The sequence below is a fragment of the Scleropages formosus genome, chromosome 2 (genome assembly GCF_900964775.1).
Source record: "Scleropages formosus chromosome 2, fSclFor1.1, whole genome shotgun sequence".
NCBI classification, from domain to species: domain Eukaryota; kingdom Metazoa; phylum Chordata; class Actinopteri; order Osteoglossiformes; family Osteoglossidae; genus Scleropages; species Scleropages formosus.
In genome coordinates, this window is record NC_041807.1 from 22,637,522 (window position 1) to 22,662,813 (window position 25,292).

General features: G+C 46.7%; 1 protein-coding gene across 1 annotated transcript; it reads right to left on the reverse strand.

Annotated features, from left to right (window-relative positions):
* Positions 1–331: 331 nt before the first annotated feature.
* On the reverse strand, positions 332–25,202 carry nherf2 (NHERF family PDZ scaffold protein 2). Its single transcript, XM_029259375.1, has 6 exons — positions 24,687–25,202; positions 23,186–23,413; positions 6,267–6,455; positions 3,756–3,909; positions 3,271–3,383; positions 332–2,184 (listed from the first exon to the last, which is right to left on the reverse strand). The coding sequence occupies exons 1-6, from the start codon at positions 24,891–24,893 to the stop codon at positions 2,014–2,016; spliced, it is 1,062 nt and encodes a 353-aa protein (XP_029115208.1). The 5' UTR covers positions 24,894–25,202; the 3' UTR covers positions 332–2,013.
* Between the last annotated feature and the right edge of the window lie 90 nt (positions 25,203–25,292).

The following is a 25,292-nucleotide window of genomic DNA, read 5'->3' on the forward strand; positions in this document are numbered from 1 at the left end:
TGGTAAAACTAAGGCACGCTAGGTCTTCACATACTTTCAAGCAGTGCTATATCTGTCCAGACTGAGATGTGCTGAGTCGTCACACGTAAGTTTCCTTTGGACAGGTTTGTTTTTTGTTGATCGACATTTGGGGTCGAACCCTGCTACCGATCACACACACCCTTGTCGCAGGACAGCTGCATGGGGTAAATCCCTGCCAGGCTGTTTGATGCATGAGAAGCAGCATTCCTTTATTTTTTTGGTTTCCAGCATCCCAGAATGCTGCTGGTTTATCTATCTCGGATAGCAAAACCCTTATTTGCATAAATAATATTTAATCTTCTTTATGGCTGATGTCATCATGCCCCCTCTTGTAATGACACATTGGCTGAAAACACTGCACGGAAAAGCCATGAATTCTGTCTGTCAGCGTGTCGTACATCCGAGAATAAAGTTCAGTCTTTATTGGGAACCAGATCAACCTGCTGTCCCTTGCAATTCAGTCCAGTACACAATTCAGCCTTTAAATGATTTTTAGCATAAAATCAAAGCATTTTCATAACACTAAACATGGTTGCTTGTGTTATACTGACATACAAATATAGTAGTAATATAGACTTGGTACAGAAATAACTACAATAACTTTGTCTTTAATATGCAAACAAGGAAAAGCCGAGCAGCTAAAAAGCACGGTGATGGTGGACTGCCAAGTGACCGTAGGAACTCGGGCTGGACAACTGCAGCTGGAGCACAGTCCATCCAGATAAACCAGACATGTGTGGATCGTGCTTGATCTCCACGTGAACCTCCTACATTTGTCTGTCCCCACATGTGGATGGTCACTTCAGCTGTGACTAAACATGAGGGGTCAAGGGAACCTGTCCGCTTCTCTTCGCATGGTTTCAGATCCTTTGTCCACAGATCAATGGCTTTCAAACCCGGGTATCACATCCTCAGGGATGGTCATGTTAACATCTAGAAGGCTTCCTCACAGTCCAAGTGTATTGTTTTTAGACATAGTTACGCAAGATTTACTTCACAAATCTCCTACTGGCATCCAACCTCCTTGTATGTCTCTTCTGTCAGTCGCTCCACATCTCCTGCTTCCCTCCGTCTCTCCTACTTAACCTTTCACTTTCTTTCCATTTGCCTCCTTGTCTCTCCATCTATATTTTCTCAATTCACTCTTTCCTGCTGCACTACTTCCCAACATTCCTTTCCTCTGCTTCCCAATTTCCCTTCCTTCTCCCCCCTCCATCTGCTCAGCCCATGTGCTTCATTACATGAGGAAGTCTGAGGAGGAGCTGGAGACCTCAACTGCTGGCATGATTTGAATACACTGGTGCTAGATGAGTAGAAAAGGCGGGTGTTTGAGAATGGAGGAACCCTGCCATATACGAGTAGATCACAACGGATGTCGCCTGTAGCCCCCTTCCCTGTCTCCCCCATCCCCATCGCAGTAAAGCTCAGTAAAACCAGTCTGTAGGAGCACCAGGCTTGTGTGACATCATCTTAGGGATGCATGGAAGTGTACTTTGCATAATGTACCTGGGTGGGAAAAATGACGGCCCTCTGGCCAACAACAGGTGTGTACGAGGAATCGTTTGGGTGCCTACAAATGTAAATACAATGGAAACTCAGCTCGAAATATGGAGTTTGGCTCCTTGTGTCCCAGTGGTCATTCCCCTTCCCTTTCTACAGCCAGCTCCATAAGACTTACTATAAACAATAAAGACAACAGTAAAACAACATGTGTTTTTCCATGACAGAGAAACTGATGTATGTTGCACCAATATGAATGTTTTACCTCTGCCAAGTGAGCAGGAGTGATCTTTGGATGGTGTGTTTTGACACCCCTGGTGGTGATGTGCCCTACCATGTTCCCCTCTCATGAATGCACTGCTTCCATGAGCCTGTGATATACCACTTTCTTTCCCTTTTGAGTCTTATTTTGCCTTTTAAATACAAAAATAAGTTTTCAGAGTGGAAAAGAGTGGGGGTTGGGTTAGAGCTGGGGCCGGTGCCTGAATGTTTTCAGAAGTTGCTGAAGATCTCATATTTCTTGTTCCAGTCCATTGGCGGCGCCCTCTTGTGGATGCGCTTGGCATGCACTTTTTCCCTCGCTTCAGCGGCTGTGGGGCTCAGACGCAGGCCACTCTCTGCGAAGGGATCCAGCAGGCAGCGCTTGTCATCCTCCGGGGGCACCTGGGCAGCAGAGACAAGCATGTGCAAACACACTGTTGTTAATTATATACTTTAGTTAGGAGAGCCCTATTAATGACATTCATCACATTGTACTAAAAAGCTGCACCTAAGCTTACCAACACATTTTTGTACATCTCTTTTCCCTCCAAAAGTTGTCTGAAGGTTTTACTTATTTTCTTTGCGTACCTATTTTTAACATTTCTCTCTACGGAAGAACGAATGCAACGTGTTTATACTCCGAATCGACAGATGGCAGTAAAGTGTATCCAAACAGAGTGTAAGTGAAGGGCCGCCTAGTTCATCGAGCTTCCTCGGTGTTCACAGCTTGCTTGAGTTTGTGCCTCTTTGTAGTTCTGCTAAAAAGATGTTGACTTTTACTATTACAGTGGAGACAAAAGTGGCAAATTAAGTAAAACATGGCAAGGAGATGCCTTGCGCCTAGTGCTTTCAGGATAGGCTCTGAATCACCGCGACCCTGCTCAGGACAAAGTGGTTTTTGAAATTGGATGGATGGATGGATGGATGGATGGATGGATGGCAGGCAAATGCTGCACTTGCTTTAGGGAGAAATCAATAAACAATCAGGACTGAATGGGAATTGGTGGAAATGACATTTTTATTTTGAGTCATTCCGTTTTAGTTTTAATTGCAAAGTAGTTGGAAGTTAGTAAAAAATAAAGTTTCGTTATTTATCTAGTACAGCTAAAGACAAGATTCTTTTTTACAGAACTTGACCCGTAAATAAACGAGGGGACGTCAGTATTATTATTTTTCTATTAATTTAACAATGGTAATAATGGTAAAAGAGACATTGGAGAAGAAACGAAATGGGTGGCGAACAGTCCTCTGGTCCTAGATGTGTTCTACAGGTGTGCAGGCAGTGTATAGAGAGTATGGCATTGTAGTTTTAATTTTACTGCAGTTTTTTTTCATTCTCAATCGTCTAAATTGTGATGAAACACTTTGTTTAGTAACACAGCTATGTACAGTATATACACAGTATGCCACAATTAGGAGTACTACCGCAGTACACAGATTCAGAGGACAATCATCATACAAAGCAACAGAGGTGGTGGAAATACACACCTGCGTGCTCGTATCTTCCAGCTCCGAGCTGGTGGACTGAGACGACTGGGACGCTGAACTGCTGCTGGGACGAGACTTCCGGGAGCCATTGGTGACAGATGGGGCCGGGAAACCTGGAATTACAGAAGAGTAATATTGATAAAGTGGATATGAAGGGCAGCTGGTAGCGTAGGGGTTAGAGATGTTGCCTTTGGACTCCCAAGCTCAGAGGTTTGAATTCCATCTCTGGCTGCAGTAACCTTGAGCAAGGTACTTACCCTAAATTGCTCCAGTAAAGTTATCTGGCCGTTTAAATGGGTAAACAATTGTTTGTAGATTAATATTGTTGGTTGCTTTTGAGAAAAGCATCAGCTAAGTGAGTAAATGTAGTAAAGCCTCAGAGACACTCATATTTCTGCCTTGTGGATGATTCAGTGAAGGGAGCTGCATAACCCTTGTTAGAGGATAATCATGTTCTTTATTAAACCCAGACAGGAGTATCACACCTTTGATGTGGCTCTCTGTGGGGGTGACACCTTGTTTCTTGAAGTATACATCACTTTTTGGGTCCAGAACTAGAAGCCGGGCCTCGTTCCCGCTGTTCTTGATGAAGGCCACCACCTCTGCGTGTTTGAGGTTCTCGATGTTGACACCGTTCACCTGGTAGAAGACAACAGCAGTTATTATGCCTCGTTGCCAGCAGATGGCGAAACTCTCCTATTTCCATCATCTCTGAGACTCACCAAGCGTCCAGGAGAGAAAGAAACTGAGAGACATTTGAAGTACTATGCAAAACATATTTGCAGAATTATACACATAATGCATCACCCATTGCTCCCTCTTCACTATTTGTTGATCAAAGAAGAAGAGGAGAATCCACCAGCTGCTGGCGTGATCTTCGAGTGCTGGAGAACATATTGACTGCCCTCTTGGTTGCCTTCATGTTCTCCTCAAGTGCTCTGCCACACCAGTATTTTACATTTTTCTACAGCAACTTTTCTTTTTTGTTTCCTAGCAACAGCATCGCTATGCTGGCAGTCATCTGGAGATCTGCATCGAGGGTGGGTGGTTTTTTGGGTCTGGGGGAGGTTGTTAGGTTGAGAAAAAGGCCTCTTCACTTCTATACTCTCCTTGTTAGGAACCCCAAAGAGTTTCTCTTGAGCTGCTGACTGTAGAATAGCCCTGCTGTGACGGTACCGCACAGGACATTAATGATAGATAACAAATAGTTTGTTTTTTAAAGATATGTCCAATTCACACTACATATATCCCACTCTGACACCATGTTTTGATATAAATACACAAATTCCCTTTGGAAGAGATTTGTCACCTTTGCTAATGGAGGTTTCAGATGTTGGTGATTTCAGATTTGGACATGTTGGAGATTTTCAGATGCACAGTATCATAAGCCTTACAAACACAAACGTGTGAATCATGCATACTAATAAATCATCTTCTATATCATTATAGGTACCCCCCCCGGTGTATGAGTAGCCTATTGTTTCAGGAGAGATTCTGGATCACTGCAGCCCTGAATTAGAGTGGTTATTGATACTATACGGATGGTTTCTGCCCTATTATCCCTGCTTTAAGACTTCGGTGAAATTTTTTACATCCTTAGCATTGCACACACCACCTGCACAATTCTGTACAAGTTCCAGATGACTGCAGGCCTGTGTTTGATTGCTAGCTTTGCTGCTCTTACCTCAGGCTTTGTCATGTACCAGTTTGACATGAGTGTGTTTGAAATACCTGGTATGGAATGCAGACCTTCTGGGTCAGAAGTGTGGGTGTGGGTGCGTGGGATGCTCAGCGGTTAAAGCATTAGTATGATGTGGAGCACAACAGTGCTGACAAATACCGTGTGAGCTACTTGCTACAGTTGTGCTGATTGCCTTGGACAAATATATCAGCTAAAAAAAAAAAAGGGCAAGAGAATGTTGGTTCTATTCCTACTCATTCTGTGTGAAGTTTGTATGTTCTCCTTGTGTCTATGCGGGTTTCCTCCCAAAGTCCAAAGACGTGCAGTTCAGGTGGATTGGTGATGCCAACCTGCCTGTAGTGTGTGTGGCTATGGTGTGATGGACTGGTGTACCCCCTCATCCTTGCTCTCAATGTTTCCGAGATAGGTGCTAGTTCACCACGATCCCGCTCAGGATAATGAGTTATTGAAATTGGATGGATGTACTGTGGAAATGGAAAAAAATTCACAAGAATTTACATGTATTTATTTAGTAGATACTTTTCTCCAAAGCAACTTCCAATGAACTCCATGTAGTGTTATCAGCCCACACACCCTGTTTACCAAGGTGAGTTACAGTGCTAGATACCCTACTTACAATGGGTCACTCAGCCATACATCAGTGGAAGACACACACACACTATAGATGAACCTGAACAGCATGTCTTTGGACTGTGGGAGGAAACCGAAGCACCCAGAAGAAACCCACATGGGTGCAGGGAGAACATGCAAACTCCACACAGAGTGAGCAGGGATCAAACCCACATCCTCTCACACCACCCAGGCACTGTGAGACAGCAGCACTACTTGCTGTGCCACCGTGCCATTTGTAAAGCTTGTGATACTGTGCATCTGAACTGGATATGAATGAGACTGGAGACCAAAATGTTGTCTTCTGAATTTTGAGTAATGATAGAATTGAGGGATTTACTGTAACTGTATGAACAGAAAATGTGTTTCACTGTAGGGGCATTGATATTCATATCCATCCATCTAGGGGGACTGATACTTAAAAATACCCAGTTTCAGTGGGTAAGTCATAGTGGAGAAAAGCATCAGTTAAAATTAATGACAAATAAATATATGACACATACCCCTATATACTAACCCTGTATGGGGTCTTTTCATAACTGGATTTAACTGGACTATACAGTTCTTTAGCCCCACCTTGGAGCTTGTTAGTCACAACCTGATTTCCACCTTTGGATCACACCCAGCATGTTTGCGTGTTGTTGACTGACACATCTACCACATGTATGACACCTCTGCAGGTTACCTCGATGAGCCTGTCCTTTGGCTGGAGTCCGGCCCGTTCCGCTGGTGAGCCAGGGTCCACTGAGCGGATGTACTGGCCTGTTCTGCTCTTGTCACTGTGCAGGTTGAAGCCATAGCCTTCCTCTCCTTTCACCAGGCGGCACAGCCGGGGATGGTGCCCTGCCACCAAGGGCACTGGCTCCTCTGATACCTGGGGCAGTGGGGTATGAAAATTTCCTGGCTAAATTACCGAACACTCATTTAACAGTACACCCATTCCATGAAGTGTGAATCTTCGAATTACAAATTTACATTTACATTTATTCATTTAGCAGACACTCTTCTCCAAAATGACGTACATCTCATCCTGCATAATATTCGTAGGATCCGTTCCTACCTCACAACTGACTCTGCCCAACTACTTGTCCAGGCCATCGTGACTTCCCGTCTGGACTACTGCAACTCTCTCCTGTGTGACCTTCCTTCTACTGCCATCAAACCTCTGTAGCTTCTACAAAATGCTGTTCCACGAGTTGTGTTTGATTTGTCAAAGCGCTCCCATGTATCTCCTCTACTCATTTCTCTGCACTGCCTTCCTATAGCTGCCAGAGTCAAATTCAAGACCCTGGTTACTGTCTACAAATGCACCAATAGAACTGCTCCCAGCTATTTACAAGACTTGATCAACCGCTACACCGCAGCCAGACCCCTTCGTTCATCTACTTCTGCTTGCTTGGTGGTCTCGTGCACGAAAATTAAAGCACGGAGGTTTTTGGTTCTGGCTCCGTTGTGGTGGAACAACCTTCCCCTCTGATTCAGAACTGCGGAAACTCTGTCTACATTCAAGAAGAGTCTGAAAACTCACCTTTTCCGGAATTACTTCGCCCAAGATCTCTCCAGCTCATGTACGGTGTAAATGTTCATGCACTGTAACTTCATGAGCAACCCCAGATATAGCCTTTATTCAGCCACTACTCTGGCATTGTATTTGCTTGTTTGTGTATCTTATGTTAAAAAAAAAAAAAATTGGTAGGAGGGTATGAAGATTTGTCTGTCTTGTGTTTTATGCACCTACTTGAACGATGAACCTCGGTGCAGCAAGTGGTAGGTAACAAACTAGGTTTACTTCAGAGTCACATGACTGCAGCTATGTCTCTTTCTCTTAATGTATTGCATAAATTGTACTTTTGCTGAGATGTACGTCGCTTTGGACAAAAGCGTTTGTTAAATGAATAAATGTAAATGAATAAATGTAAAAATACAATTTGTGCATTACCTTAGAAGAATGAGAGACATATGATTCTTAAGGAAACCTAGTTCGTTTCTTTCCACTTTCCACTTAGCGATGTTCATCACACGAGTAGGTGCATAAAACGCAGAATAGATGATTCCTGATCATCTTCTACAACTTTTTTTAAAAAGGTACACAAACATTTACATACAATACAGGAGTAGTGGCTGTGTAAAGGCTTATCTGGGCATGATCATAAACTTATGGTGCATGAACATTTACACCACACATGAGCTTCAGAGATCATGGGCAAAGTGAGTCCGGAAGAGTTGAGTTTTCAGACCCTCCTTAAATTTCCACTTCGGCATTGATTTTATGCCTTTAAATCTTATTTATGAGCAATACTTTCTCAGATATGGATATTTGCATATGAGGCAAATTTTAGCAAACTTTTACCCTGTTTTGATGTGCTGAGTAAAAATCTGTTGAAAATCAAACAAATCTAATCTGTTTGACAGGATAGTAACCTTGCTGCTCAGTTTTCTTTAACTAGCTGACTAATTAATTGTTTATTATGTTCAGGATAATTTATTACGACACACACTGACTGAAGCTGCTTGTCACAAGCGGGGTCGCGGCGAGCCAGAGCCTAACCCGGCAACACGGGGCGTAAGGCCGAAGTGGGAGGGGACACACCCAGGATGGGACGCCAGTCTGTCACAAGGCACCCTAAGTGGGATTCGAACGGGACCCGGTCAAACCCACTGTGTCACCGTGCCCCCCCACTTATTATTATGAAACAGAAATAATCAATTAGATTTTTAACATTTTTGTCTAACATTCCTTCCTTTCTCTCCACAATAAATACACTACATATAGAGCGACAGATACATGTAATTGTGTAATAATGGTTGCTGGGAATTTTGGTCATTTTATTCTCTGGTGAAATAAGAATAGTATTTGTTAAATTATGTGGGTGTATGGAAAATTGTTAAATGCAGCTTAGATGTGCTTGGAAAGAGTTAGAATTTTGCCCAAAAATAACAAAGGAGCAGTTTTGTGATTTTGATTTGCGATTTTTTTTTTTCCCCAAACAAAAAGATTTCCAGTACCAAATTAAGTTTGTAAACCGAGAAATGGTTGTACTTATTTATTTTCCACTAAAACGCTGTACCAAGTTGCCAAGGAATTCCTTCTGGAAATGTAAAGCAGGACATTTCTCATGGAAATAAGTCTTTTGGTCACAGTCCCGGTTCCTTGCGTTTTTGCACTTCCAAATAGAATTTAAATGCTGCAGATGTACAACACTCTCAAAGCGTCAAACACACACACACACACATTTTCAGAACCGCTTGTCCCATACAGGGTCGCGGGGAACCGGAGCCTACCCGGTAACACAGGGCGTAAGGCCGGAGGGGGAGGGGACACACCCAGGACGGGACGCCAGTCTGTCGCAAGGCACCCCAAGCAGGACTCGAACCCCAGACCCACCGGAGAGCAGGACTGTGGTCCAACCCACTGCGCCACCGCACCCCCTAAAGCGTCAAACATTGCAACCAAAAACACCCGGACAGCTGGCGGTGCGTCGGCAGCACTTTCTGCTTAGGAATGAGCGGTTAGGAAGGGAATGGGAGCGGTTCTCTAGGGGCCAAAGCCAGTGGAGAGGCCAACCACAGCAGCAGCAACCCCAAGTTCCTACTGTCAACTTGACTACCATTAATGCCACCACTGTTAGCACCACCACAGTTAGCATGAATGCTGGTAGCACCAGTAGTTGGCATGGCCAGCAGTAGCACCACAACAGTTAGCCCACTTAGTGTTAGCACCGCTACTGTTAGCATGAACGCTGGTAGCACCAGTAGTTGGCATGGCCAGCGGTAGCACCACAACAGTCAGCCCACTTATTGTTAGCACCGCTATTGTTAGCATGGCCGCCGTTAGCGCTGCCTCACTTAGCACCAGTACTACTGGCAGGGCCACAGTTTGCACTGCCACCTTTTTCTCCAATAGATTATGTTTCTGGTAAATTTTGAAAATTTCAGATTAAATCTTTTAATTTAATTTTGGGTGTACTAAGACATTTTTTGTGTCATATCATTACTATATTTCCTCCCAACCTAATTTTTCTTATTAAATCCTGCCTTTGCCTCTGCCCAACTACTTGACCAGGCCATGGTGACATCCCGTCTGGACTACTGCAGCTCTCTCGTGTGGTCTTCCCGCTACTGACATCAAACCCCTGCAGCACTGCACTTACCATAACTAGTATCAAGAGCAGTACAATCAGTATAACTACTGTTAGCACAAGTTAATGTTGATGGCAGGGCTGTACCGTCAGTACGTCCACCGTTACTGCGGTCACGCTGAGCTCATCTCATGTCCGTCCCATCTGTTTTCTCCATGACTCCCACAGTTGCGCAAAATGGGCCACTACTTCATGATTGAAGTATTTTTAACCTTGATATGATAATGATCAAGAATGGGAAAAAAAAAGCTACAGGAACACAGATGTCAGTAGCAAAGCAATACAAAGTCTAACCCTGTCAAAAAAGGTGCAGTTCGGGACAATTCAATTGGAAACACCTTAAAAACAAACAACAATGAAAGCCAGAGGAACATAGTCAGCCGGTGACGTTTTTTCTTGACGGCGCTGAATAAACAATCCTATTAGGGGACCGGCGTCCCCACCCAGGACATGACTCTTCGACCCTACGTTTACTGACCCGTTGTGCTTCCATCACTGACGGCCCAATCAACTAAACAGGAAAGGGTCGGGCTCCGCAGGTTAGTCCCCCAAGCACTTTGAGGAAAAACGTTCGGGCTTCCTGAAGGGGAGGCGGGCGGGTTTCGCTTCCACCAGGAAACATCCCAGGGAACTGGGCAGCATTCTGACGGCATGATTTAACATCCTTTATCAAACAATGCGAGCCTAATTCCTATTATTACCATGCTCGTGAGACTGGGCCGCACCTTGCATGGCGGTGGCTAAAATTAACCTGGATTCAGTGGACCAGGTCAGGGAAGGAGTGGGAAAACAACCATGAACTGCCTGGCCTGTCATCCATTCTACTGGATCTGTATACTTCAGTGAGGCTGTGTACTAGATATTCCTCTAACCCAAAAGTAAAATTTATCTCAATAGTGTTATTCATTTGTGATGTCCCAGGCAAACTCACTGTATTATCTTATTTACCTGGCAGAGACCTTTATGCAAAGGTTTTAAGATATTGTCTGCAACTGTATTCTTTAGTACCACTTACTCTTTGACAAGCAGTTCCCTGTTTTAAAGGTACAATAGCATTTATTGTAAACCATCATTTAGCTGAGACCTTTGTCCTACTAAGCTACATACCCTTTATATAACTGAGTCATTTTTACTCAGTTCAGGGTAAGTACCTCAGTAACAAGTTCTAGTACAGTACTGGGATTTGAATTCAGCTCTTTGAAACACAAGGTAATGGCTCTAACCACTATGCCACCCGCTACTTGCTAAGAACCTGCAATATTCTGGTAACAATCCAGGTGTGGCACCACACACACGCACACACATACACACACACATTGACTGAAACCGCTTGTCCCATGGGGGGTCACGGTGAGCCAGAGCCTAACCCGGCAACACAGGGCGCAAGGTTGAAGGGGGAGGGGACACACCCAGGACAGGACGCCAGTCCATCACAAGGCACCCCAAGCGGGACTTGAACCCCAGGCCTGCCAGAGGGCAGGATCTGGTCAAACTCGCAGCGTGTGGCACTACTGTTTCAGCAAATCCAGAATTTAGTCCAAGAAACAAACCACCTATTTCCATGTGGACTGAACATGGTTTTCCCATCTTACCCTGCAGTGTGAGCTGTGTTTCCTATGACTCCAGCTGAATGTGGGGAAAAGGGCCCTGCAAAAACATGGGAACAAAATATGGCTGGAATGCGGTGTTGTTCCGAGCTCTAGTTACACATCAGAAAACTGAGGGCTTTTTCTCCATCTCAAGCAGCGAACGAAGGCTTGGAGAGAGACTGCCTTTGTCTGCTATTACCGTTCTTCATCCATCACCATTATTGCTCTTGATGTTGTGCCTTTTAATTAGCACTTTAATACAAATGGCACCAATGTTTTATGACTACTCATTGTCTTATTTCACAGAAGTTTTTTGGGGGGGCAGAGAGAACATTGCAGCTCATCATTGCCCTTGGCGTCTTTGAAATGTAATTTGGAGGTTTTGGTCTCATAATGTGGGTCAGTTTAAAGAGTACCAAGAAACTATGCGGCACACCTATTCTGCGAAGACCTCGCTGAATGCAAGGTAAAGCACGAAGAAAGACAGTTGCAGGCAGAGGGGCAGTAGAACAAGGAGAACATGCTGATCTTCATCTCTAAATCCAAGATGTCTTAAGCTATTCTTAGCAGGTCACTTGTCCTGAGAAATACAGCAACAAAGTGTACAGATGCTAAAGAGAGTGATCACTGTCTAAGAAGTCATAGAGGGGTCTCAAGACATTGCAGAATTTATTTAGATTACTGTGCAGATCAAATGGTCATCCACGTATCTACAGAGGGAACTTAAGTTATGGACCATTGCAATGAAATACATTTACATGTCAAGTAGGTAAGAGTTATAAGCTTATTTAATTATCAGGGAAAGATTTTGGGATCCAATTAGTTCAGTGTTCCCTTGATTCCAAGATTCTGAGGGGCTGCTTGACGTGAATATATTATTACCATCATTATTAGGTGCTTAGCCAATGCTTTAATCTAAGAAAGCTTACCATTGTAATGGGTAATTTTTACTACACCTATTTAGGGTCAGGACCTTCATCGAAGGTACTACAGTGGGAGATCGGATTCAAACCCGGGTGTTTCAACTGCAAGGCTGTGTCATCTGTTGCCTCTATACAAAGGCAAGAAAGTTGTTAGAGCAACCTTGACAAACGCACACGAAATACATCATACGTGAGTTTATATACAGCATTTTTTTTTTTTTTTTAAAAATTCCCCAGAGTGGTGGTTTTCCTTGTTTTACTGTACTTTGATTTACGATTAGCTTATTTGTCCATTACAATACATAACCCTAAAGTCTGACTCACTGAATGTGATGTGAGGAGCTCTAGGATACGGGAGGTTCTAGAAGGTGGGGTGTGTGCAATCGCATCACTCTTAGACATAAGCATTTCAAAAACTGGTCTGGGAAACAGGGAACTGACACTGACCTTAATCATGTGACAATGTTATTCATCATCATGTGATTTTTACTCAGCATCTTGCCACAAATTGGAGATGACGGAGCAGAGGCAGCGGTGGAACCTGATCGACAGGTCTGACCTGCTGTGCTGATACTGACACCAGCGTCGTGTTCACAGATTGCGAAAGGAGCCAGGGGACACCCTCTATCTTATCTGACACTATTAAGCTGCTTACACTGATGTACCCATTTATACAGCTGGGCAATTTTTACTGTACTAATTCAGAGCAAGACTGTTGATCAGTGGGACTACAAAACAGGGACTCAAACCCAAGTCTTTGTATTGAAGGCAACAGCTCTAATTACTATACCACCTGCTGCCCTTTGGTTGGTTTGAGAAATGCCAAACGGGTCCTCCTCTAGGGGGTGTGGTGGCCCAGTTGGTTTGGCCGGGGCCTGCTTTGTGGTGGGTTTAGGGTTTGAGTCCTGCTTGGGGTGCCTTGTGGTGGACTTGTGTCCTGACTCGGGGGTGTCCCCTCTCGCTTGAGCCTTGCACCCTGTGTTGCCAGATTAGGCTCTGGCTTGCCCTGACCCTGCTCATGACAAGGAGTTGTGGACATTGTGTGTGCTCCTCCTCTGCTCATGATACACACCTGCCCTGATTTACTGTGTTTCACACGAACCAATGAGTGATTAAACATAAGAGGTGCGATGTGAACATGTTTTTTAAAGTGGAAGCCTGGAGCTCTAACCCACTCTGCCACCTGCATGAAGGTGACTGATATTTGATTAACCATTGGAATGAGATACTAAGACCCAGTATGAGAGAACAACTCCATTGACTGTTTCACCACAGGCATGATGAAGCCATTCACATGCTTCCATTCTTAGTGCATCACCCTGTTTTTTCAACATGAAACTGCTGGCACCAATTTTGGTTCTGCAAACCCCTCCTTCTTTCATTCAGATAAATCAAGTCGGGGAAGTTTGTTTTCCGTTGCTGTCTGGCGTGGCGTCTCCTGCTGCTCCCCGGTGACGGCACAATGATGACCCAACACGGCTTCTTTGTAGAGATGATGGGAACTGGCACAGGTGGTCTGGGGGGCAGTGGTTAATGGTGATGGAGTTAGTGAAAGACAAAGGGCACTACAGTGGAAGGTGGAGCGAGAGCAGGAATGATGGGTAGTCCAGGGTTTTAAAAATAAAGGGTGGGACATGAGGTTATGGACAGTTTGTGCAGTGGTTAGAACTATCACCCTACAACTGGAGGACATGGGTTCAAATTCCACCTCCTGCTGTAGTATCCATGATGAAGACACTTACACAGTAAAAACTGCCCAGCTGTAAGGGTCTATCACAGGGGGACGGGCAGTTGGGAACACAAGGGATGTATTTTTGAGGTTAGAGTATTTTTTTTAAATTGTATTTTCAATTCACCGGCAAAGCTGTTCAAACACACTTTTCTTTGTCACTCAAATAATTTTTTCCCTAAAGATGTTCTTCCTGCAGCCATTGCCAGAGATGAACCTCTGATGCTCAGAAACAGCAGGAAATTTTTGCAGGAAATGCTTTTTTTTTTTTTTTTTTTAACTGCAGTAACAGACATTGCTTTGGAACAGTGATCTTATTTGCTTACCAGATACATTTAAGTATCTCACAGTCCTAATGTGGTTAAGGTGTCGGCCAAAGCAGTTAAGCCTTATGAACAGTATTGTACGCAGAGGTACAAATTGATAACCAGCACTTCATACTGACCGCTAAATACTTAATATAGTCCAGCGTTCCTCTGATGTAGCTTGATTGTTCTTAACTTTCCGGAGTCCAATAAAGCAAGCTCGTTGCTGACTTCCTGAAAAGTGCTGCGGTTCACATTTGAATTAGATTTGAATGGCGCTGGAATCTGGGGAGACGAGGTCCACATTTCACGATAAGAACCGATGCAAAGCGTGCAGATTTGAATGAACCAACACACAGGCTGCTTCGAGGGAGTGAGAGGAACGGCTGGAACCAAAGAGGAAGTCCAGTTTCCAGGGGACGGCTAGGGATGTGGGAAGGTGTCCTGTTATCAAGCGTGGAGTTCTCGTTCCATGTAGAAGATACCTACCGCTTAGGAGACAGGCAGAGCGACACTGTACAGTATTTCTGCTAGCTATAAATAGCTGGCAAAATCACGATCGTAATTAGCTACAGTACATGGGGCAACAAGTCGTGTCATGGTTAGAGCTGCCACCTTGCACTTGAAAACCCTCCAGTAAAAATTACCCTGCTGTATAAATGGGTAAATCACTGTAAGCAGATTAACATTGCGAATCGTCGAAGAAAAGCGTAAACAAAATTAATCAGTAACTATAACTAAACAGCTCCAGCGGCGACTATGTTCACATTGATGATGTCGTTACTTCTGAAACCCATCAGGGATACACTACAGCTGGAAAGCCAAAATTTTCTGTCGAATCAACGGATTTTTCCGTCCACGGATTCCTACGTGACTCCCAGGCGCCGCTCGGCCGAATCTGAGGAAAAGTTTCCGCATTTCTGGAAATTTCCGCTCGTCCGGGGACACGAGATTCCCAGCAACTGAGTCACGGGGGACCAACGCTGCTGTGACACGCATACACACTCGCGCAGTCACGAAGCTGGGAATAAAAAGCGCTCTGCCCATGAAAGAGTCCCAACATCTCCGGGACAAAGTCGCGTACAACAATTCATACAGACACGCTGCAGTGAGAAATCATAAATTAATCATGATACTACTAGCCCAACAGGTGGTGTAGCAGTTACAGCTGCTGCCTGTGGACTCTGAAATCACAGGTTCAAATCCCACCACCTGTTGAAATTCCCTTGATTAAGGTACCTACCCTGCATTCCTCCAGTAACATGCACCCAGCTGTATCAATGGTTGAAATGTTGTAAATTGCTTTGGAGAAAAGCCTCAGCTGAACAAATAAAGGTCAAAGAGGGGGCTGGTACTCTGTAGTGGTTGGAGGGCACCTGCATCCACAGCACCTCTTTAAAACTGGCTTCCTTGACCTCCGTCAGGCTGCTGGACCCCAGGAGGAGTGCTGCTACTGCTGCTGCTTCAACATCTCCAACAGGGATGACCAAAGAGTTAAAGGTGACCTGTTCCATGCCTTATACATAATCAATCTCTCTCTAGTTTGGTGATTCCCAGGGCCCTGTTCCCAGTGTGCACAGAGATTGATCGTCAGGGAAATGAGACACATGGCTCCTCTAAGACAGGCCAGTTCTCAGAAAAGTAAGCTGTGCCAAAGACCCCTGCCCAAGTTGCCAACGGGAGACACTTCCTGCGAAACAGCATCGTGGTTCTGGTTGGATCACGGTCTCGGTCTCGGTCTCGCTACAGATGGCCACATCACAAAGGGTACCTTTCCTCCCGCTCAGCGGAAACCCGTGTAGCTTTCGCCACCGCAACCACAAACCGCACTTCCGAAAGTGACAAGGTGAAAACTAAAAGGTCCATGTGACCTTACCTGAGATTGGAGGTCTGAGGTCATGGCTGTCTTAATCCCAGTGCCGGTGTTCAGCGGATGGGGATGTGGCCTCGGGAGGTCGAAGAAACCTCCAAGGGGAAGGCAAACACCAGATGGTGCTGACGGAGGGTCCGAATGGCCTGCGGCAGCCGTACGTGCGGCTATGAGAGCGCCACGGAGCAGGAAAGAAGGACACTCCCTGCTCTGTACTGTTGATTCAAGAAAGGCGCAGCTATGGGCGGCATGGGAGATAACAGGGTTCTGCAGCGGCGACCTGGAGGATGTACCTGCCTCTCTGGACTACCACTGACACACACTTGGTGGCATGTAGTGCAACAGTAACACAGCTCAGCGGGTCCAGCCTCTGCCATGCAGCAATCCGTCAGTTTAGTTGAGAGGCAGCAGGTGGCGTAGCGGTTAGAGCCGTCACCGCGCCTTCGAAGCACCTTGGTTTGAATCCCACCTCCTGCTGTAGTGCCCTTGCGAAAGGGACTTACCCCGAACTGACACAGTAAAAATTACCCAGGTGTATAAATGGGTAAAGCTATGTAAGCAGCCTTCCATCTCTGTTTACTCCCTTCCCTGAGAGCAATTTTTGAAACAGGGCTTTTCAGCCATGAGAGAGAGCAAGGTAAAGTTTCAGGTGAAGTTACACGTGCGACGCCGGGTGGCGAGCATTACAGTAGGTGTGAGACGTGGAGAAAAAGAGCGTCACGCAAGTTAGCTCAGCAGAACACAACGCAGGAGCAAATTCGAGCATCGTTAAGTCCAAAAGATGGGTCTACAACGTACACATGCGTTGTCAGAAACCGCTTGTCCCAGGGTTGGGGCAAACCAGAGCCTAACCCAGCAACACGGGGTGCAAGGCCGGAGGGGGAGGGGACACACCCAGGACGGGACGCCAGTCCGTCGCGAGGCACCCTGAGCGGGACTCGACCTCTGACCCTAACCCTAACCCCAAGCGGGACTCGAACCACACACCCACCACGTAGCAGGACCTGCTCAAACCCGCTGTGCCACCGCACCCCCATCTACACTGTATATAATTTTATTTACGTGACACTTTTCTCCAAACTACCTTACAATGTTAGCTTTGTACACTGAGCAACTTACTCTGTTTTACCCATTGATACAGCTGGGTAACTCTTACTGTATCAGTTTAGGGTAAGTACCCTAAGCGTTGACGTTTATTATTTTCAATAAAACAAATGATTTAATAATGGTTAAACCTTTATGCAGCTGCTAATGTAACATATATCAGTTTGTACTGTGGTATGGGACAAATTTACTGTACTCAGGAGTCATGTGTCTGCATCCAAATCTCTCATTCTGTTCACGTAATGCGCTTTTTCTCTTGTTCTCTGAGATGTACAGTACGTCTCTTTGGAGAAAAGTGTGTGCTAAATTAATAAATGTAAGTAGGTCTACCCTGATCAAGGATAGTAGAGCTGGAGGTGGCATTTGAACCTGGATCCTTCAGCTGCACGTTGGCGACTGTAAGCACTAGGCCACATATAAAAATACAGTATATCATTTTTGGTTTGTCTCCATTAATATGGCATTTCTTTGCTGGTCTTATATGCTAAAGTTGGTGATTCCCACTTGCCCCCCTCCCCCCGATGAACACCTGTCCTCTCAGCAGCCCCCAGCCCATGTGAGTTTAACGTCACCGCACCACGCCTGCCTTATCAGAGCCCCGCAGACCTCCTCGCTCCATGCCGACTGCCCTTCCCCGGGGCCGCCAGCACCACCCGAGTCTGCCGAACAGCCTCATAACTCGCTGGGGGTTCAGGAGGGGTGGTGCCCGTGTCGCCGCAGCGCGTCCGAAACCCGGCTCCCAGCATGCAGCTGGACGAGGAAACACACCGGTTAACCGTGCGACTTGTGGTCAACAAGGGCTCAGGTTCAAATCCAGCTTCCTGCTCTAGTACTTTTTCTCAACGTCCTCACCGTGAATCGAAGCAGTAAAAAAACAAACACCCAGCTGTGCAAACAGGTAAATCATTGTAAAGAGCTTAACGGCGTAAATCGCTCTGGAGAGGAGTGTCAGCTAAATGAGAGAGCGATGGGAGGAGAGAAAACAACGGGTATCTCTTCATACACCGTTTCTTACAATGATTTACGCTATTATACAGCTGGGTAATTTTTACTGTATCAGTTGAGGTTAAGTACCTTCACGAAGGGTGCTACAGCAGGAGCAGGGATTCAAACTCAAGTCCAAGATGGCAACTCCAACCACGACACCACCCTAGCCTTCGTAAGCATGCACTTGCAACACTGGTGTAAAATCTGTGTAAAACTGTAATCTGTGCCAGTCACTTTAAATAAGAGCCTCTGCTAAGCTAATAAAGAGCAGTAAAAACAACGGGCGCAGCAACGACAGCGAAAAGAGCAGAAGAGAGGCGCTGAGCTCATCGTCAGCCGGCGCCATCCCTTAATCTCTCATTAGTATGGCAAGCCGGTCGGGCTGTGACCCGCTAACCCCATTAGAGTGGTCGAGATCTGCAGAGCGCAAATAAACAGACCGCGGACTACTCCATCTGGAGCCAGCCTGGGCTGCGGCCGAGTGGGATTGTGGGTACTCTGGGTGGGATGTGCGGACGAGGAGCGCTGCCCACGCGCCGCGCCGATGGAAGTGCTGAAACACACGCTCTGAGTTCCGATGAAGATTCAGAGCTACGTCTCAACCGCAAGGTCCAGAGTGGGCAGCAGGAGCAGCGTGGGGTCACATCACCGGGCGGTGATGGATGTGTTTTCACACAAAATTCAAGCGAGAGTGTAGGAGCGGGGGTGGCGTGTGATCAGATGCGGTGAGCAGATTCCGTAACTTGTCCAAGTCTCCGCTGTTGGACACACACGCCCACGCCCTGTGGTGCGCCACACACACATCGCTACACGCAACGTACGACGCGTAGAAGCTGACGGATGTTGGATCGGATCAAACTCGGACTCTCGGTGGAAGGTCATGAGGCCGAGATTGTCACAGATTGAAAGCGTCCTGTGAAGACTGGGTTCTCTCAAAAAGGCGGTGACGTTCGGGAAAGCTGGAGGAGCGACAAGAAGAGGACGACCGTCAGGCAGATGGATGCACTCGACCTCGGTGACGATGGACACGAGGGGAGGACAGGGTATTCTGGAAACGCTCTACACGAGTGGTCGTCAAAAGTCGGCATCGACACCATCCAGCTTAAGGATAATACAGCAGAAGGAGGGATTCGAACCACAGTCCTTCAAATGGAAGGTGGCAGCACTAACCAGTACGCTACCCCAACGTAACTTCCCCGGTTGCTGCCCCTATAAAGACAGACTCCATCGCTCACTCTGCTCAGAACCTTCTTTGATGGGACTGGGTTGACTGTTGAAGGGACAAGAAATCATTTGGTCAAATGCGGTCAAATGCGGTCGTGTCACGAACCCAGTTCGCCCTCACCGACCGCCTTCGGTTTAAAGGAGGGCACCCCAACTAGGTGCTTTTAACAGCCGCCCCCTCTACCAACCACCTCCCACGTAACACTGACACCGTTTCCATCTCGCTGTCTAACCGTTGCATGAAAGTAAAACAATTTCTTTAAGAATAACCACAAATTTAAAAAAAAAAAAAAACAGTCAAGTGTGGGCTGGTCAACAGATGATCCTTTGTCTGTCCTGGGTATTGTGGTCACCATGGACCAGCATCCTCACTTCCATCCGTTTTGAGTTGAGGAAGTGCTTCAGTGTGCGTTTACGTCTCAGATTGGGGTGCTAAGGTTGGCTGTCGATGAGAGGGTACGGGGTCCGTGCTCAGGCCACGCCGTCTTCAGGGTTGGAGCAACAACGGTATGGACGGGGGGGGATGGTGCTGCCGAGGTTGCTGGAAACGATACCCCTTCATTGCAGTTCACCAGGACACGACCGCAAGCTAAACAGCAGGATACCAGTGGGGTAAAGAAAAGTTCTAGGATCAGATGGATTGTAGGAGTCACCTTGTGTCCTTCTGTTGGGAACTCATTTCTGATTTCCATCAAAAGACTCTTAAGGTGACTTTTTGTGTTAGGGAGTGAAGATCATGGTATAACTATAGTACAAATCTTAGATGTATTAACCTACAACCAGTGAGGACTGGTGTCGTGACCTCCCAACCCTCATCTAGTCCTAACCTGACTGAGAGGCTAGATACCATGATTTACCCATTCATGCAGCTAGGTAGTTTTTACCAGAGCAATCAGGGTAAGTACCTGGAGCGAAGGGTACTACAGCAGGCAGTTGGATCTAAACTGAAGTCTTTGGATTTCAGGGTGACAGCTCTACACCACCTGCTGCAGGGATGTGCTGGGCTACAGATTGAAGGGGCTCCCCCCCCACCAAGACAGATTACGGTTATGGGCATCATCTTACTGAAGGCACATATAGTACAAGTCAAAAGTTTGAGAACAGCAGGGCAATATTGATATGGGCTGAAATTGACAGAAGAGTGAAATCAAAGTTGCTCCAAAGAGATAAGTTAATTCCATTAGGCCACGCCTACAGTAAGGACCCTTAACATGTCACCAGTTGCACCCCACGTGTCGGACTGAGGAGCAACTGCAGGCAACGGGCGGTAAGAATCGCCCAAAAATAATCCAAGACACATTCTTGGAAATGCACCGAACAGATCTTCCTTGGGGGCCTCCAAACAGTGAAACTGTGGGAGATACATTAACATGTTTCCGTGCTTTTCCCTGAATTATCTGTGCATGTGGGAGGGGGGGTTGCAACATGCACATCTCACATCAGATCCTCTTTTAGCAAGCTTCGGTGCGGGAGACCAAAAAGGCCACGCTTCACACTCGCTGACAGAGCCATCTGCACCAGTGCATCATGGGAGATCGCAGATGTGGTCCCAGCCCCTCCCTTTCATTAGGCTAAAAATAACCCAGTAGCAACAGGCGTCCTTGGGTGGACGCTGTCCTTTTCTGTCATTTCCTCCGCTCCTTCTCTTAGGCGCCTTACATAAGCCGCTCCACAGGACTACACCCCTACCCACAATCCCCCTGTTCTCAGTTCTCGGATCATGTTTATACGCACACAGACACAGTCGTATTTTTCCAAAAAAAGCACCTTGATCAACGGTGTGCCGGCAGGAGGTAGGATTCAAACCTCAAATCACCGGAATCTAGAGGTGGTGACTCAAACCACTACGCCACCTGCTGCCCGTAACTTTCTGGCACCCATATCTGTTTGGCGTAAAAACAGTCACCACCCCCAGCGTGAATTTCTCTTTTCCCTTCCCATCATGGATGTGAATCACGAACCCATCCCATATCGTCTGGGACCTAGACCTGACTTCCTGGAGCCTCGCTTACTCGGGACATTCACTCACACGGCCTTGTCTTCCCTCCCAGTCTCGAACCGTGGGACTCAGCAGCGATCCCTCGTGAGTGACATACTAGGACCCGGATGCCGGTTTTGGAGTTTGGATCCCAGACTATGCTGGTGGCATCCATGCCGATCCTTGCCAAGAGCGAACTGGTGAATCCCTTGAGGACAAGCAGCTCTTCGCTGGCCTTCCCGGCAGTTCACACTGCTGGCGCCACAATGCTGCAGCCACACACACACACACACACACACACACACCGGTGTCTACTGTTTGTTGGGCCACTCCCCCCATCCTGTCCCCTGCCCTTCCATTCTCCCTCTATGGCCAAATTAAACTTTTTGTCCTTCTTCTGTTTGCCCCCCCACAGCTCCAATAAAGAAGTTATGCTCAACGAAATAAAAGTGAATATTTTGTTTCATTAAGTATAATAATTTTCCAGTATGAGACTGCAGCAGAAGTGGTGTGTTTATTGGGTGTGTACTCGGCGATAAGGCTCCTGCCACATGGCGATCGGGGACGTTTCGAACCCTTAGCACGCTGAGCCGTGCAGCCCGGCACGATCGTGACCCACGCAACCCCTCCTCCGTGCGGAAACCCAGCTGGACCACAGCGCACCGGCAGTGCGACCGAAAAGCGGCTGGGTCACTGACAACACTTCGCGAGTCAGCGTGAAATCTCCCCCACAAATGAAAAAAATAAAATAAATTACTAGCATGAAATACATAAAACCCACTTTTAAAGTGAAACTTTATTACCGCTGGTGAACTGTATTCTACCCTTGGTATAAAATTTCATCTGTTCACTTTTAAAGTGGAATTTTATGACTGTTTACGTACACATTCCATCCCAGGAATAAAATTTATGGATACGGCGCCTTTTGGAAATGATTATTATTTACAAAAGTGATACTTTTACCCAAGGAGACTTACAATGTCAGATAATGGAAGTGGGGATTTGAACCCACAATCTTCTGATTGCGCCGAAGGTTGGCCATTTTTCTGGAGGACATTCAATTCTGTAAGAGTGCCGAGTGGATCGAAGGGTCTCGGGTTCAACTCCTGCTTCCTCCTGTACTACCATTTACCACTTACCCTGCACTGGCACAGTAAAAATTACCCTGGTGCACAGAAATGAAAAGATAATTTTAAGCAGCTCAGTGTACAAACCTAACGCTGTAAGTCGCCACGGAGAAAAATGTCAGATAAATGATGGTTTCATAACACAATAACTAAGCACAGAATAAGTATGGAGGCAACATGAGATTTCTTATTAATTATTATAACTTATTATTGATTCATTTATGGTTATTTCCCTGTATCTGCAAAGAAAAAAATATGAGGGATACAGACGGGGGTCACGGATTTGAACCTTAAACCAGAAGGTTTTGCAAATGGTACTGATTATGTGAGCACAACTTCTGCTTCGCCACCTCATGAATATTCGTGCCACTAATGAGCACAGTCTTTCTGCACCTGTAGATGTCTATGGCTTCGATTAAGACCTGATTGTGTAGTCAAACTGTAGATATTGTAGATATACAGTAGATTTATAACTGCTTTTATATAAACGAACCCAGGTTATAACTGTATATTACATACGTGCTCTTTGTAGTTGTGTTACGATAAGTATGAAGTTTGTTCTTGACCTTACAGATCATAATCGAAAGCGCACTAAGGAGCTCAGCGGTAAACACTGTGACAGGACCCACCTTCCTTGAGGTCGGGGAGGGTGCCGCTGTGGGCTCCGACCCCTCCCTGGCCGGGGGCACCGGCTCCGGGGACAGGTGTCCGTTCTTGGGTTTGCTGGGAGAGGCTGAGCTCAAGAGGGAAAGTGGTCCCGACCCGGAGAGCCGCAATCGGCGCATGTGCTCATCGGTCACTGGGTCCACCACCAGCAGGCGCGTCTCGTGCTCCACGGCACGGATCCGCTGCACCACCTGTCCGCGGGGGAGGTAAATTTAAGCCCACGAATGCAACACTGGGACTCGATGTGGAATTCCAAGCAGAAATGAGTGACATAACAGAAAAGTGACCGGACGAAATGTACAATAAAGTAACGAATTATCCACCTGGATTCAGCAGACACCTTTGTCCGAGGTGCCTTATAAACATAACTGAATAAACTTCACAATCATGGACTCATTTATACAGCTGGGTATTCTTACTGCATCAGTTCAGGGTGGGTACCTTGATCAAGGGTACTACAGCAAGAGGGGGATTCGACCCAACAACCTTCAGATGTCAAAGGAACAGCTCTGACTGTGACGCTACTGCTGTCCTCATATATGAGTACTGTGTGTATGCGTGTGTGTGTGTGTGTGTGTGTGTGTCTGTATCTTCATCTGTAACCGGTTCCCATCACCTCTTGATTACACTCAGACGTTTAAATGTATGCACACACACAATTTAAAAACTCAACAAAAAAGCTTGTTTCTGTTAAAATGGTCCCACTTACTACATTTGCCCAGAGCAGCCAGCAAATGAGATCATCAGGAGAAGCAGCAGTGAGAGGTATGAACAGGTAACCAGTAGGTTGTGCATTTTTATCAGACACTTTTTTCCAAAGCAACTTCCAATGAACTCTATGTAGTGTTATGAGCCCACACACCTTATTCACCACGGTGACTTACACTGCTAGAGACACTACTTACAATGGGTCACTCATCCATATATCAGTGGAACACAGTCTCTCTGTCACTCACACGCTATGGGGGAACCTGAACAGCATGTCTTTGGACTGTGGGAGGAAACCAGAGCACCCTGAGGAAACCCATGCAGATACAGAGAGAAACATTGCTAACTCCATGAAGACTGAGCAGGGATTGAACCCATCTCCTCTCACACCACCCCGGCACTGTGAGACAGCAGCGCTACTCGCTGTGCCAGCGGGCCACCTGTTTGATGCCCCTTCCTGCTGTAGCACCTTGATCAATTAGTCCAGTAAAATACCCGTCAGCAGGTACTAGGATGATGATGATGACGACTCCGCTGATGACAGTGTTTTTACGGCACTGGTGGTACTCCGTTGATGAACCTCAAATAGTAACGATGACTGTCATGATGAGTATGGTGAAGATGAAGCTGATGATGACAGTGCGTTGACGGTGATGTCGATGACATTGGAATCATTAATTCAATTAACACAGTTTAATAATAATGGTACTGCGATGATGATGATGATGATGATGATGACCCTGTTCTGGCGCTCACCTGCTGGTGCGTGTCCCTCTCCACGTTCTCGCCGTTCACCTCCAGCACGCGGTCGCCCGCGCGCAGCCCGGCCGCCTCCGCGGGGGAGTTGGGCTCCACTCTGCGGATGTACTGTCCCGTGCGGCCCTTCTCCCCGTGCAGGTGGAACCCGTAGCCGCCGGGGCCCTTGGTCAGACAGCAGAGCCGGGGCTGCAGCTCCGCCGCCATTCTCTGCGCTCGCTGCCCGTTCGCTCTCAGTGTCCCAAACACGCGCCGAGTTCCATGCCGATCCCGCGCGCGGCCAAGAATCTCCGTGCGACGCGCGCGCCCGCGGTTCCGATCGCCTCGCAGTCCCTGCGCGCGCTGCCAGCGATAGATGGAAGGAAAGAAAAAAAGAAAGACGAAGCGGATCGTGCCGGAGGGGAGGGACTCGGGTCCGCTTTTTATCAGAGCCGCAGCAGAAGTGGCCTCGCGAGCCGCCCTCGCACTTGTGCGGGGACTCGCGACGCGTCCGCGCTTTTTTTTTTTTTTTCCCCTCTCTCTCCACCCCCCCCCCGCACGAGCAACAGGAAGGTGGCATCTGCCGGGACCGGTCGAGCGCGCTCTCGCCGCGCGGGCACTCACTTA